A 17,195-nucleotide genomic window follows, 5' to 3' on the forward strand; every position below is an offset into this window, starting at 1 on the left:
GTATTGTATGTGTAAGCTGTAAGGCGACGCGGCGTCTGGGTACTTATAATCACTAAGTTATCTTGCAAACACTGACGCCGGCGGCCAGACATCAATGTCGAACGTTCAGCTGAAAATCGAGGAGCGCGTTGTATTTATTATTTTAAATGCTACTTCCATATTTTCATTTATAGGCCCTACATAACAGTTTTGCATTGCCACTTTTTTCAAAAAATAGTTATAATAAAACTACAATAGTATTTTGTATGATTTTTATTTGTATTTATATTTGTACGTAGTGTGTATACTAATTTTAAAATTTTATTTATAATGATTGAAAAGTATCAGATCTTTGCGACCCCCTTTCAGTAGTCTCGCGACCCCCCTGGGGGTCGCCACCCACAGTTTAAGAAGCCCTGGTGTAGATGAAGCCGAGTGAACCACCAGGAGCTGTGGCATCATCAGGATCCCAGTTCACGCAAAATGTTCACGTATTTTTATTTATTATTATTTTTTTTTAAACATTATAAACATGAAATAATACAGAGTTAAATCTTAATAAATAATCAATACAAAAGGCATAAATAAAAAACAGTTGAGCATATATTTATATGTATGTTGAATGGAATGCATAAATTTCAGTGTATGAAAAATTTTTTATTTATAATTGAAATATTTATTACACTGAAATACTGTTAAATTTTAGATGAAAATAAGTTAAATACCAAGTTGAATTAAAACTGCTTTACGCATTGGCGTAAACAGTAGATGTATTGGAAAGTCAAAAAATAGCCAATCGGTCTCCGATAAACATATATATCTACCATTACCTGTACTGAATCAATTCATCTCTCTGATTTTCAACCGAAAAAGTTGCTAGATTTGAACCTTTGGTAATATATTTGCAGATATATCGAATCGCTTGTTACTTTGCGTGTTTAAAGTTGTGGTATGACCTCCGTCCTCTCGACTTCTGCGATAAGTCGGGTAACCGTCATCTGCAGTTTGAGTGTTGCAAATGTACATTCGAGGACACTTTTCCATTTATCATGCTTAGTGATGAACTATTTATATCACCACATGATTCTTTATATAGCGTGAGAGAGCCGTGTGCAACGGCTCTTTCCCGCTAGAAGCAGTAAATTTAGCGCATGTCCGCAACCTAGCGGAGAGCCAATATACTACGTAAAAATTGTTGCCCGAGCGCAACATATCCGTCGCTTAGTGGAGGAGAGTCAACAAACTATGTATGGTGACAGTGAAACATCTTTTTAATGTTTATTCGAGAAGATATATAACAAAGAAAAAAATTTAATAAAAAAAAGGCATTTCCTCTTTATATAATAGTATAGATACACAATTTTACATAAATGAACATATTCATAATCACAATTTTCAATTGGGAGACTCGGTGCACAATCATCATTTTTTTTTTTAACTATTATGAAATTCATTTAACTATTATGTATAGATTGTTTGTACAATTAGAAATACTTTAGAAACAATATTTCTAATTGTATCAAAAGTACTATACATAAAATTACACTTTTTAAATAAATCAAATAAATATGTATCATCAAATAAATAATTATTTATCAAACTCTTTCTAGGATTATACTTTACAATTTTACAAGAATGTGATTATTCAAAATCACAGTAATTATATGCAATTATATGTATTTTATATATAAATACTTGTATTTGAAGTTTGGAAAAACTCAAAAAATTAATTGGCAGATCTAAACAATTTGTAATTGAAATTAAGTTCTACTTAATCAGCCACTTTAAAAGCTACATTTAATAAATTAGCTGGTAGTTACTACAATTAAAAATGTATATAGTTATAACTAATCTTACTTATACGCTCTGATAGGAGTTTCTCATTTTACAAGTAACTATCGACTACCTAAATTTTGAAAAATGATAGTATACCTTCAACTGAGAGAAAAGAATAAACAAAATAAAAACAATTTCAAACCTCTTCTTAATACTGACCTCCAGGTTGCATGATACACTACCTTAATAAATGCAACTCCTAAATCTTGTTGCATGAATGGCTTGTATTTTCCACAATAACCTCTCTTTATTAACCAACCAAAGATTCTTTTTATAATGCAGTTACTCTTTCTTCAAAAGATTGCCACCAATCATGACTGGCGGTCACAGTGCAGTTTAATCAAATTAATTTTCTGTGTCCTATAATTTCACATTTACAGCTAACCTCTAAAAAATAGTCAGAGCACTCTTGTTATAAATACCATTAAGATTCTTATTCATTAGCTTTATTGTTTCATTAAATCCATCATTGTAGATAATAAAAATTATCAGCAAGCAAAATGTAATTAGTCTTAATTCTTGATCTTTCAACTAAATACATAAACAATGAAAACAGAGTGTCTACTTAAGACACTACTATTCTACTTATCCATGTGATGCAAATCATATGTGTTGTTAACTGCCACTAAAAATGACTCAATTAATTTAACATTTTGAAAGCTAAACAAAAGATTTAGTACCTAAATGTTTTTAGTAATTAAGATAATGAGCATGACTGCGTTGAAAGGTCTTCTAATATCAATTGTAACAATGGCTAATATTTCCATTTAATCAATTACTATCCTAATATCATAATTCACCTTCGGTAAAACAGTTTGAGCTTCTATAACTGTTTTTGTAAACATACTAATACCTCAAAAACAGTTTTATATTAAAATTATTTATTCATTATTATAAACAAATGAGTATATGGTTTATATTTGTATATTAGTACAGAGGAATATGGGTCTTGAAAAGATTGACTTTATAAAATAAAATACTTGGATTCTTTATTAAAGATTAAGAAAATGTCAGAATTGCAACAAAATACTCACTCTCTCAACTTTTCAAATTTCAAACAGTTCATTCATTAAGTTATAATTTGGTGTTACTTATTAATCAAACAATAAATGAACCAAATGTATCATTCTTTTTACATGTGTTGGTAATGGTTCCAATGTCAAACTCTTATCATATGAGCTTCAAATTCTTCATCTCCTGTACTCATTCCAAAGGTGTGTCACTCATTAAAATAGGATTAATCTTATCTTTATTTATTATATTTTAACAATCTACTATAATCTAGAATCATGGATCTACATTTGTCAAATTCAAATCCAAACAATGAAAATACCATTTAAATACTCTGTCAACTTCTTAATTTAAAATTCATAGGCTATCATTTAATCGAGAATAGCTTAAATTTGGAAGTCATCAGGAAATAACACAGGCTTGGCAAATAATTATCCCTCAATAGGGTTAATAAATAAATAAAACAGAGCTGAAAGAGTGCAATCTCTTTCTTTTTCCTTCTCTCTTTCACTTTGAAAAAGAGAAAGAAGAAGGCATTTTTTAGTTTATGATGTCTGTAAATTTTGTTGATGTTGGTCAGAAAAACTTGCTACAATAAGATCCCTGACATGTAGTGTTGAGGAAAAGAACATAGAAAGACAGAACATGATAGAGAGTTCTGACGAGTAGAGTATTTGTGCAAAGTTAAAACAACTGATGAGAATAGGCCGATAAATTGTGAACTTTTAAGTGTTGACAGAAAAAGGAAGAAGGAAGGAAAAAGATAAAATGAGAATCTCTGGGGTGAGAAAATAATTTTTCATAAAGTTTGGGCAACTTAAAAATAATTTTAAGTTTGGGCAAGTTCACTGATGACCACTTTGGGTAGGTAATTCACATTAACTGCCACTATCTTAATTAAACACTGAGAAATTTATAGGAATGTAATAAGAGATATCACTTCTTAGTCAAAATTTTGAGATGAAAGGTTGCCTCTGTGGAATAAGGATAGAAAAACACATATTGAACTTTGATTATACGCATTTAACTGGGATCACTTTTTTTTAACATAATGAGTCACCAAAAAGTGGTAACATGAGAAAGTGGCTCAAATATGTAATTTTTTTAAATATACGAAATAAGCTGATGAAGTATCATCATGTTATTATAATTTATCTTATATAATAATAATAATAATAATAAAAATAAATTAAAATAATTTACAATATGATACTAATAAATAAAATTTCCATTGATTTTGTGAATCCCTCTGTAAAGAATTAATATGAAGTTGTAGTGGGTATAAAATGTAATTTTTCAAAACATTCTTGTTGACAACAGCATTTCATTGTTTCATGTATTAGGGAAAAAGACAAACTATAACTCAAATCTTGTTTGACATCCATTTGAATAGAATCTGTATATACACCAAAATATTGTGTCCATCTAAAATTACAGCTTACTGAAACTGACTGCAAAACCCATAATCCATAAGACAATTTGATGTCAATCTCTGTTAGCCAAAATCTTGAAAATTACAAAACAGTTTTTGTCTTTTAAAATCACTTCTGTCTTAATATAAAAAAAAAATGGTTTATTTAAAAATACTTAAATTAAAAAAAAAAAAATGTTCAGCTTACAATAGTTTTCTGCTAATTATTCATTCAACCTTTTTGTAAACTGTGTTTTTGAGTATTCTGTTTGATGATAATTCTAATTAACCAATTTGTTTATATAGCAATATAAATTGTTTCTGTGTTCATAAGTGTAATTGATTTAGTATATGTTCATTACATGACTTGATTTCTGGACATTTTTTATTTTGAAATAACAATTATCAATCTATTGCAAAGAATGCCTTTAAAACCTTTGAATTTTTTGTGATACAAGGTCTTACCAAAATTTTCTTTACGTAAAGAACTCAAATTTCTTATTACTTCTTAAGCCTATTAAAAAATGCAAAAAGTATTTTAAAATGTTTAAAAACATGCACTGGTTTTTGAAACAATGGGCCAACTATATTAGTTTTTATTTGAATTCAAATTCTAATTTAATCATTTTTTGCAGACTTTAAATAACATGTGATGATTATCATTTTTTAAACTATGCACGAAACAATTTTATTACTTTTTCGAGACAAATTAAATAGATCTTTAAGATCTCCTTTGAACATAAAGGTTGAAGGGAGATCACTATTTTTTTTAAATTCAAATGAATTAAATTTGTAGATCATTGTAAAAGTATTATAAAATTGTTGGTTACATTAAAAATAGAGACAATGAATATTTAAAAAGACAAGAATTGATAGTAAACTTTTATTTTAAAAAAATTTACAATGTATAAGATTTTATTTGAAACACATATAATTATTAGTCTAATAAAAAAATATTTAAATTAATGTAAATTCTAACTAAACACATTACTAAACTAAATTCTAACTTAAAATTACAAGAAAAAATTACAATTTATTGTAAGATTGTAATGTTAGTTATTTTTGTACTTTCATAAAATAAAAATCACATTAAAAGAATCAACAATAGCAATTCATCGGAGGCAAACTAAACAGTTAGTTCTCTGATTGTTAATGTTAATACCTAATAAAAATGCATTTAAAAATAAAGATTTTTGCTTGGTAATTTTCATCATTAAAAAATTATAGTTACAACTGTTGTAAATTTGAAATTCTCTATTAAGAGTATTAATACTTTAAGGAATATGGCTTATGTGAATTATAATTCAGTAGTTTATTTATTTATTTTTTTAAATAATTAGTTTTAGTCAATTTTAATCATTAATCACTACTGCAGCATAAAATGATTTCTTAATAAAATAAAATGTACATCTGGGATCAAACTTTTGAAACCAGTAGTAATGGTCAAATAAACAGTCTCGAATTTGGGACTTCATTAACTTCTTTATAAACTAGTAAAATCTAAAATTTTACCAATTACTTCTGTGACTGTTGAAAGAATTGTTAATTTTATTTTTGAAATTATACTCCCTTACTGGGCTTTATGCCAAAATAGAGTTGGATAGTTGATAGCATACTGTCTATTCTCGATGTGATTATTTATTGACAATTAGTAAAATGAATCTACTAGCTGGTAAATATTTTGGGACTGTTAATTACCTGAATCAAAATTTAATGATTAATTACAAATTGTTTAATATTTTTCTAATAAATATATATAAAAAAATCTGTTTTAATAAAGCAATGACTTAAACTATAATTTATTTATTTAAATATTTCCAAAACAGTCTGATAGTCCTTGTGATCTTCTCCATGATGCTACTCGCTGGGTGTACCATGCCTGAAAAAAATTTCATAATATAGCTTGTATATCAGAGTATAGAAATATACCAGGGTCATTCAGAAAGTTCACAGCCTGACACAGAATGATGCAGGTTTGATTAAATGACTGTTATATTTGTCAAATATGATCCTTTAGATGGTAGGCTGTGAAGTTTCAGACGCGTGCGTTTAGGTGCTTGCTTATGGTGATCGAGTAAAGAAAACAAGGTTTAATTCCAACTGACATACAAAAAGAGTTTGATTCCACCACAAAGGATTCTTCCCCTTTGTCGTCAACAGTAAAAAAGCAGACTGCTGGACTTAAACGTGGTCGTTCATTCAAGATGATGAACGCTTGGGGGCTTCCAAAAACCTCTTCCATCGACAAAATCACTGACTACCTGAAAAAACTAGTACTATTCTCAGAGAGTATTACACTTGTATTAATACTTTTAAGTATTAATACTTTTTGAGTATTAATACTTTTAAATGTACAATGTAAATGTACTTGTAAATACATTCTAAACGTCCACATCTAGCCTAAAATAAAGAGCTCTTTTACCAAGATAATGTGTCGCCTCACACATCTGATTGGTGCTGCAAAAATGAATGAACTTTGCTTCAAAGTGTTAACATATTCACTGGATTTGGCTCCCAACAATTACTTCCTCTTTTTAAACCTGAAGAAATGGCTCATTGAATGAAGATCAAATGATGAATCAAAGCTGAGACAATGCCTGTTTTGCAGAGTTGGACAAATTGTATTATACTGAGGGTATTAAATGTGTGAAGTTACAAGGTGACTACGTTGAAAATTAAAAATAAAATGTCTGAAAAATCTTATATTTTCTCTGTCAGACTGAGAACTTTTCAAACGACCCTTGTTACATAATTTGCTTTCGATGAACATTAAAATCAGATTAACATGCTTCATTAAACAATATTTCTTAATTAGTCAGTTTAATAGAAAACAATAAAGCTACTCATTTGATAAAAGTAAGTAATTAACTAGAGATGTCTTTTAAATAGACTAATATTTTATTAAATATGCTAATGTAAACATAACAGCTTATTTTCATACACCAAATAATTTATTGTGTTAGACAAAAATAGTTCTGTTGTTTGGTTTGAGACAGTTGGATATTGTTATTTTTTTAGAAATAAATGACTATGTTTATTTAGCAGAGGATTACACATTTTTAAATATAATTAATTGCCTGGGTAAATTGAAATATTTAATTTACTAAATATCAGTATATGCAGTTCATATTTAGGGCCATCACACAGAGATCTGACAGCCCATTTTTGTATCTTGCAAACTTTTTCTTACTTCCTGGAGGTTTAAGAGATGTTAATTACATTTCAGATGGAAATATACATAGACGTAGTACTTATTTAATAATGATAATAAGCAAAATGTTTTATTAAAAAAATTTAATCTGAAAAAAGTTTGATTTTTTGCAGGTAAAATCAGTTTTACTGTCACACAAGAGTTATTTTACATTTACACAAGAATTTATCATATTGTTTGCTAAATATCTACAAATATTTCTTAATGGGAAACAGAAATATTACTACTTTCATTAACTGAAATACTATCCACTTAATTAGCAATGTTATGTCTATTTGACAAGCATAATGCAACAGTTTTGTCAGTAGTTAATCCAGTAAATGATTTTTGAATGGTGCACTTAAATGCTTTTTTAGTTTTAAATAATTATCTTTGAATGATTCTTTAGAACCTGCAAAGAGGTTATTGGTTATTAGGAGACATGGCTTTACCCCCAATAAGGACAAAAGCCTGTGGTACAACCACAAATTGTTGAGCAGTCACAAAATAGTAAATAGTGTCTGTCCCCTTGTTCATCCACACCCATAGTACTGATAATGGAGAAAAAGTGATCCAGGACAAAATTGAGTTGGAAAAGGCTATACCATCAAGATAGATTATGGTAACTGGTTAACTGTCTTGGCTAAGCCCATGCAAAGAGGGCAATAACAGTAAATGCTCTTATTATTTATTAATAATATTTTTCAAAATATCAACAAGAGAAAGTAATTATGAACACTTCCTTGAATCAACCAGTTTCTACATTTTGGAGAGAGTATCTAAAATCTATGCAGGATTTCTTATCAAAAAATGAAATTTCATCTGTCTGTGGTTGGTAAAGTAAGACTTCCACCAGCTATAAGCAGCTCCTCTAATCTATATTAACTAAGCTTTTCTCAACAGTAACTTGCATAGAAATAAATCTAAATTGAAAGCTTTAATGAAATTGCAAAAAATTAATTTAAAAGATTTTTTTATAATATCGATTTAAACTAATATGTTAATAACAAACATTATGAGACTAAAATGAAATTTACTTAAATAGAATTATGCAAAATAATGAGCTTTTCATCAGATAATTCTTAGAAACTTAGAAATTAAGATAATAAATTATTTTTAAATTGTATATAACTTAGATTTTAATATCTTTTCTCATTGTTCTCCAAAGTAATAATAATAATTATAATAACATTCTTGATTTTAAACTGTACAAATAAATCCTCAAATATGTAATGACTATTTCATTACAACGTCATATATATATTTTGTTATATCGATAAGAACTATAGAAGATTGTGCATCCTCTATGGTTTTTTGAGATGTCAATTCAATCAAAATAAATAAATAATAAACAGTTTAAGGGAATATCATATTTCATTTTTAAAACATAACAACATATCTACTAAATAGTAGAAGTTGGTTCTACTAACATTGTTAAACTATAATGTTGAAGATAACTTTTTTTGTTACAAATTCTGGCTTGCAGAGTTTTTTAATTTGTATTGATTCTCTGGTCCTGATGTGTGATTAATGAACACTTTTTCACTAAAATAATTATTTTCATCAACCAATAAATGAATGAAGAATGTAGTTGAATCTTTCCATTTGAAAATGTAATTTTCACAAAGGTGAAACTCCTCCATGTGATAACATAATCAGACAAAACAGTTGTTGAGAGGCTTATTAACAACGGTTATGTACCTTAAATGTGCTTGAGGATAAGTTTATGATATCCAGTGATAGAATTTTAAGGATTAAATTAAGTTTATTTAATTAATTATTTAATTAATTTAATTAATATTATTTAATTAATTTTTAAATAAAGTTTATAAAAACATAATAAAATTACAAAAGAATGTAAACTGATACATTTCTGTAAAGTTGTTATTTTTTGTAAAACTTAATGGTTTACCAGATTATTTTCTGATTTAGATTTCTAGCCACTCCTTTCCCTAGTTTTTCAAATTATCAAATAATATTTCTTTTTTTTAAATATTCAGTTAAAAAGTACAAAGAAAAATTATAAAACAGGGCAAATTAGGAATGTTTTTTACAGTAAACAAAAAATTACAATCCTGATGGGATTTGAACCCAGAATCTTCCAAATGAAAAGTACTTCTACCCCAGAATTTGAGAACTATTAATAATTAATTTACGTTGTAAAAAAAACCCATTAAAACAGTAACCAAAAAAAAATATGAAATTTAATTTTTTTAAGAAATTTAGTAATTTATAAAGAGTTATGTTAATAACTTCCTTTCACTGCAGTTTACAAATACAGTTTAGTTAAAATGAATTTTAGCTTTAATTTTAAGAAATATAAAGTGGTGACAGTCTTAAAATTTAATAGTTAACTAATACTGATGTTCCTATTCTAAATTTACAGTTTACGAATAGTTTCCTTTACATTGTAATAGTTGCTGAATCTATGCATAATCACCATTGAGTTGGTCTAAGAAGAGTTTCATGATACAAAATTTGTTATTGTCTCTGTAAAATGAGCCGTTAAAGTAAACACTTTAAAATCAACAGTTATTTTATTGTACAACAAGATAGGTTAAGCTAAAGGCCTATTGTAGTACACTGGACCAAAATTGCTAATTTAAAACAGTACTTTTAATGGCTTACTTTAACATCTTGTTCACTGACAGCCATTTCTGCGGCAAGAAGAGCTAGATCAGTCTCATGAAGTGTCTTCATCTTGTTAAATTCTGCTTCTAATGTTGCTTCTTGTTCTGGATTTAGTCTTGAGTAATTTGGGCTGCTAGATGATGAAGGCACACGACGTTGAGGATTCTCTGATCTCAGCATCTGCAATAAAATGAAACATGCTGGTAATTATGTCATATATATAACACATCATATATTTATTGGCCAGGTATGAAGGAGGTAGATGTCAAAAGAAAGATTATATAAAGAATCATAAAGTTTAGTCACTCTAACTCAGTTAATTCAGACTTGTTTTAGTGTTTGAAAAGAAGTGAACTTAATGTAAGCTTAAGTATTTTTAAATAGAAACACTCTTAGAGATGATCATTAGTGTTATGACAACTGAAATTTACAACAATCATGGAATATGCTAAATCAAAATTCAATTATTTAAAAGGTTATAAATAATTTGGTTACTTTTACCTCATGTGATTAACAAAACATACCTTCTAAAACTAAAAATACACTTTTTTAGATGATGGGCATCAACTGCTTTGGTCATTTTTCCCATGAGAATGGAAATTTATAGCATATGAAAAATGTCATGCCTGACCGGGATTCAAACCCAAGACCTTCAGATGAAAGGCTGAGACACTACCACCCACCACAGAAATTGGCAAAAATACACTTACTTAACCTAAATAAAATTAATTTATAATTTATTTATTTCAGTTATTTTAGTCTGTTTTAATATCCTCTTATAATTTTGTACAAAAGATAAAAGCTTGTATTTTACTACTAGCAGAAGTTATTTGTGTTAAACATCTGAACTAAAATACTTTGCTTTAAGTAAAGCAAAGTATTTTACATTATTTTTATTTCATTTTTCGACTTACAAATAATACGGGCGCCCAAACAAATATTTATGTTGTTGTGTGTTCAATTCTTTCCACTTGAGTTGAGTGCATGTATAAAAATGCTTAATGACTCAATCTTGTAAACAATAACAATTCCTTAACCAATGACATGCTCTGATTGGTATTACGTAAAGGGCTATAAAAATTTATACATGCAGTTAGAAATGATGTCTTTCATCACAATTATATTTAGATTCGTCACTCGTAGTATACAGTGTGTGTATAAAGAAATAAACTTTAGTCCAGTTTATATGGTGTTCAGTGAAGGTCGGTCAACCAAAAACAAATGACAAAAACCGAAAAACAATGACTAATTATAAAATAATTAGTCATTGTTTTTCGCAAATTTTTTGTAATATATTATTTTTTTGTTTTAATTTTATTCGTGTGCTGTTTGTGCGATTTATTATATCAGAATTTAAATCCGTAGTAAAAAAAAACTCAGGAGTCAAGCACGTGAAACCATCAATAATGTTTCAGATTTTATGAAAAAAAAAGCTCTAAAAGTAGATAAATTAACGACAAACATAAAATTGGCATTCAAAAATGCGAGGAAAGAACTGCTGCTGCTTGTGGGATGATACCAAGAACATAGGTTCAAAAGCTCAGAAGAGAAAAAAGACATGATTCTTCAATCAACATCCCAATCGTGTTCTTTCAGCACGCCGGAAAAATATAAACGACGTTGGAAACCTGTCAGTGGATTGGAAAGTTTGATTTAGGTTTAGTTAAAAGAACAGTTAATGAATTTCATTCAAAGAAGAATGAATTACCTACTTTAAACAAATAAGGCCAGAACTTCAGTCATCTATGACTATTGTATCGTACTGATTTTAAAGGCAGAGAATCAACTTTGGCTGTTATTTTGAAAGAGTAGGTTTCAAATGGCGTAAAACTGAAAATAACAGAAAACGTTTAACGGCAATGGCTAAGTACTGACAAAGCAATACTACAACTGTTTATTTGGATGAAATGTACGTTTTAAGTTCTCATTGATCGACAAAGACATGGTCTGATGGTATTGTTGAGGGGCTTCATGTGCCGATTAATAAAGGTGACCGTTTAATAGTAATTCATGCTGGAGGAGAAATACGTTTTATTCCGAACGCATTGCTAACTTGGGAAGCCAGTTCAAGAAGTGGCAACTCCAATGACAACATAAATACAATTTCGTGAATTGGGCGCGTGAAAAATTAATTCCATATCTTCCACGGATGTCAGTAGTGTTATTGATAACGCCCCTTATCACCATACAAGTATTGATAAAGCGCCAAATTCTCCAGAAGAAAAGATATGACCGATTGGCTGGAGAAACCCCATTTTCCGTATAGATCAAAAATGCTGAAACCACATATATGAATTAGTAAAATTAGATAAAACTAAAGTACAAAAATATCACTTGGATGAACTTTTGAAAAATGGGGACATCGTGTTCTTAGACTCCCACCGTACCATCCTGATTTGAATCCGATCGAGATGTTATGGTCAGCCGTAAAAAAACATGAGGCGAGTTGTAACACAACATTTTCTTTCACAACTGTTGAAAAATTAACTACGGAGATAATTAATTCTTCGAATAAAGATAACTGGAAACCCTATTGTAAGAAAATAAAAAAAAATATTGAAAAAGAGTATGAAAAACTGGAATCACTGATAGATGAAATGACAGAATGTTATATTATACACCTAGACTAGTGAAAAAAAGTTTTTTCACCTAGAAAGTGAAAAAAAGTTTTTTCACCTAGAAAGTGAAAAAAAAGTTTCAGTGATAGTAATTCGTTTAGTGAGGATGGTGAACTTGCTAGAAGTTTGAATTAGATGCATGAAGAAAATTCAAGCTTTTGTTTATTGTTAAAAATTAATAACTTAGTACAAATAAAGGTTATAAAAGAATTATTTGCGTATTGTTTATAATAATTTTAGTAAATGTATATATGATGGTTGTTACCGTGTACAATATGATAATAAGTAATACTTTGATTTGATACGCGGAGTTGATGTTTTCAGGCACAGTATTAATTCGCAATCTGCTCGTGATGTCACAAGCTCGTACATTGGCTGGGCCAAGTATAATGATGTACATGAGGAAAAATGAGAGGGAGTGAGAGCGAAACTTAAGAGTGTCATGTGTTTATAATATTTGAGAAAATGAGGCGGTTGATGCAACATAATAGGCTGCAAGTTTATTAAACACCGTAAATCACTTTGCTACTATTCAAAACCAGTTAATATCCGGTTACAACTTTCATTTAGCCTATAATTAATAAATTATTTAATCATGAACTGCTAAACCGCTCAACGTGCAATGTCACACAGCAATAAAAATTCTATTTAATCACGATAGAAAAAAATAAATAGTACATTTACAATTTTTTTATAAACGAATAAACAGCGAAATGGAGTATTAATAAACAACGTTCCTTAAATATATAACCTCAAAACATTTCGTATTTCTTCTGGCTGTCTTTTTGTGTTTTTTACTTCCTTGTACGAGTACAAGGAAGTATTTCGCGATTATTCTTTATTGTAATTATACGCGTAATTATGTATTATTCGTGTTTATTGAAATCGCGAAAAATTTCGGTTTTCAGATTTCAACGGAAATATCAATTTTGACTATCCCTGAACCAGTGGGCGGCTCGTAGCTAATTGGCGTAGCTAATTGGTGGGGATGCTGCTCCAGAAAACTTTTAGCCTTTATTTAAAACTGTGTAAAAGGAAATGAACATATATAAAAGGTTAAAGTTTTCTGTAAAATAAAAGAACCAAAAAATGGATCAAATAGAACAGCTAGAAGCAGGATAATAATCTAATTCTACACTTTATCACATTCAGAGTAAAAAAAAACTAACTTCCACCAGCACACCAGGATCGGTTCTGTGGGAGCGGCAATGCTCTCTCTCCTCGCAGCCTTGCGTGCAGCTTCTTATGTGCGCAAGCGCACTACAGCCAAACACACCACGCCGCTGGAACTGTGAAGCGCACAGTTCCATACAAAGATTTTTTTAGTTTTTTCATAAACTAGGAATGGCTACTGATATTAAGCTTAAGGATTGATATTATACGTGTATAAAGAAAGAATTAATGAAAAAAGGACTCATTATGTAAAACATTATCCATAATATAAAGTGAAAATAGGGGGTGCTGCAGTTCCACAGTGCCTACACGCAAACCGCCACCGCCTGAATCCATTTTGACCAGTTTCGGTGTGATGACTGTATGTACATAAGTATGTATCTCGCAAAACTCAAAAATGATTAGCCGTAGGAAGTTGAAATTTTGGATTTAGGACTGTTGTAACATCTATTTGTGTAATTCCTCTTTTGATTGCAATCGACTGGACTAGAAGTGTCCAAAAAAACCCGAAAATCCAAAAGAATTTGGATTTTGGACTTATTCTTACCTGCAGTAATAAGTCCTCATTCAGAGATTTTCAACGAATAAGTATATAAGTGGTACTTATTTTTGTTGATTCCAGAGTTATAGCCAAATAAAAGTTTATTTAATGAAATATTTGGATCTTACAAGGGGAAGACACATCGGTTCGAATCAGACTTCATCTTCTTTTTTAATTTAAGTATATTGAATTATTAATAATTATTAACCTCCGATTGTAAAAAACTGTTTTACAATACAAAATAATTCAATAATTACAATAAAAAAAAAAAAAACAGAAGTTATTTGTGAGATAAAACTTTATGTACTTTCCCATTTTAGAAAATGTGTATATGTAAATTATTAATAGGCGTATAAGGAAGTCATGTGGTGTCCACATCAGATTTTTTTTTTTTTTTTTTTTTTTATAAATAGAAATACCTTAAAAACAATTTCTAGAAAATGTTTAATTTCCAAGAAATTTAAATTTCTTTTTAATGTTCTAGAAAAGCAAATAATAAATTAAATTATCTGCCATTGACGGTATAATGTAATTTATATTCAGTCCGATAATAAAAATGGATTTTCCCAACAGGTATGTGCTTAAGAGTCAATTAAACCATTTTTTAAAATATTTTACTAAGTAAAATATAATTTTACTGAACTAATAATTATAGAGATGATGATTAAAAATTCTGATGTGGACACCACATGACTTCCTTGAACGCCTATTAAATTTCATACACAAATTTTTTTTAAATGAAAAGTAAGCTACATACTAAATCAATTAGTCTAGAAACAAATGTATATTGATATCGTTATTAGGAAAGTTTTATCGTGTCAAGTTGCGTATAAAGGTATAATTATTATCTTATACTTCTAAATTCGTATCATAAATAATAAACTAATAGATAAATGATGCAAATTTACTAGAACAAGTAAAACGCAAAAAAAAAAATGGATTTTAGTAGAGGTCTCGTATAACCGATAAGTACCAATATTTTAATCTGTTCTTGAGGTATACATTTCTATTTAAAATACATAAAAAGGGGCATATAAGGAAAATAAAATGTTTTCTTTCAAAAAAACATTTTACTTATTTTAATTGCATGTATCATCTCCCAAAATCGTGCAATTAATTACTCGTATTGTACTCTGTACTTTATCGTACGAAGATAGATTTTACAAAATTTTATTTTAAGGTTGAAAAACTTCATTTATATTTATTTGTGTAAGCGCGACACAGTTAATCAGTTTGTGTGTTGATTGCGTAAAAGAAGACAAATAAAAAAATAGTACAAGTTTTTATACTATTTTTGTTAGTAATTTTTTTTTTTAGTAATGGAACTAAAAAAAAATTGTTTCCTAAGTTAAATTTAACTGTTTAATTGTAAAAAAATCTTAAGGTGTAATTAACTGTTTAGAGTAATTAACTAAAGAAAGCTTTAATTTTAATGCGAAACTTTTTTTGTTTCATATTATTTTACATCGTTTGGTCATATCTGGAATATTTTCTGCATGCTTTAATAAATGTTAAATATACACGAAATTACGCAACATTAAACTTTCCTTAAAATAATTTTCTTCGGATTACAATTTATTAAAATGCAGTTTTTATTTTCAAAATTCGTGTCTGTACCATAGATAAGTGATAAAATTCTAACTGCTTCAACCAGTTGTAGTATTAATTTGTGTTTATTTATTGTAAAAATAATGTTATTCCAGAGCTGGCTTTGATTCAAGGTTGTATTAATGTTAATTAAGTGAACTCCCTGATGATTAATTAAACAGTCCTGCACCGATTACTAGTACAAGTATTATATAGGCAATCAGTTATTATGTTACCGTATTCCTCATGAATATTTATCGAGTTCAAAGTACAGATATATTTATTCCACAAGCGAATATACAAAATATGATAGTAGTGTTCTATGTAGCACTATTAACTTCCAGAATGTTAGTTATACCGATGCGATATTTATTATAATATTATATTCTTTTAATTAAGCATAGGCTTAACCTCAATTAATTACGTTTGAGTCCGGTTAGAATGTTAAACTAAGCGTAACTATGTGCATAAGAATTAATTGTTTGGTAGCATCTACCTTCCATTCGGAAACTTCTAGTTCTACTCTCGGATAAAGTTGTCATTTTTCAAGACCTATACAGTTTATCTATCATTAAGAAATCTATCGGGCGTCAGGCTGTTATTCTGGAGAAAATAAATAAATAGATTTTAAAAATTGTTTTAAAAGACTAAAAAACGATTTTTAAAACTTAGTTTTAACATAATAATGGTCGTGTTATTTTTTGAGATAATGTATGACGTTTAATTTTTTACATACAGCATTTGATGTTATTTGGACTCAGAATATAAATAATCTCCGGTAAGAAGCTAATGCGAAACAATCAGATTAAAGACCTCGGAAAATCGGCTGTGGCAAATTCAGACTATGAAAGAGAAGAGGAGCTTTGACGAAATACGAGTATAGTATATTTGTAAAGAGGATATTTAAAAATACTAATAAACAGACTAATAGCAGAGAATTAATTAAATTTTATTATTTATCATGTGTTTAAAATTATCTGTATTTTATAGTCTTATTTCTATTATTTTCCCATTTATTATGTTGAAGATTTCTTTATCACAAAACGTAGTATTCGAGAATTATTTGGGCTTCAGCTTCCAAAGCCTCCTTCCTTCTCCGGTATGTCAATAGGAATCGGAAGTATTGTTCAAGTATTATTGTCAACCATAATCTGATCGTGAGGCATGTCATAAACTCTCTACATAAACTTCTATATGATTTGAAAAGAATAAAATATT

General features: G+C 28.6%; 1 protein-coding gene across 2 annotated transcripts in view; it reads right to left on the reverse strand.

Annotated features, from left to right (window-relative positions):
• Positions 1-5,090: 5,090 nt before the first annotated feature.
• The window catches only part of LOC142328498 (homeodomain-only protein-like), a 64,062-nt gene continuing 51,957 nt past the window's right edge, over positions 5,091-17,195 (reverse strand). For both annotated transcript variants that reach the window (XM_075372317.1, XM_075372318.1), the window contains exons 2-3: positions 10,056-10,238; positions 5,091-6,116 (exon numbers count right to left, since the gene is read on the reverse strand). In XM_075372317.1, the coding sequence (XP_075228432.1) occupies positions 6,045-6,116; positions 10,056-10,238 (255 nt within the window). In that variant the 3' untranslated portion in view covers positions 5,091-6,044. The remainder of the gene's footprint in view (positions 6,117-10,055; positions 10,239-17,195) is intronic.

This window comes from Lycorma delicatula, chromosome 1 (genome assembly GCF_047948215.1).
Source record: "Lycorma delicatula isolate Av1 chromosome 1, ASM4794821v1, whole genome shotgun sequence".
NCBI lineage: Eukaryota > Metazoa > Arthropoda > Insecta > Hemiptera > Fulgoridae > Lycorma > Lycorma delicatula.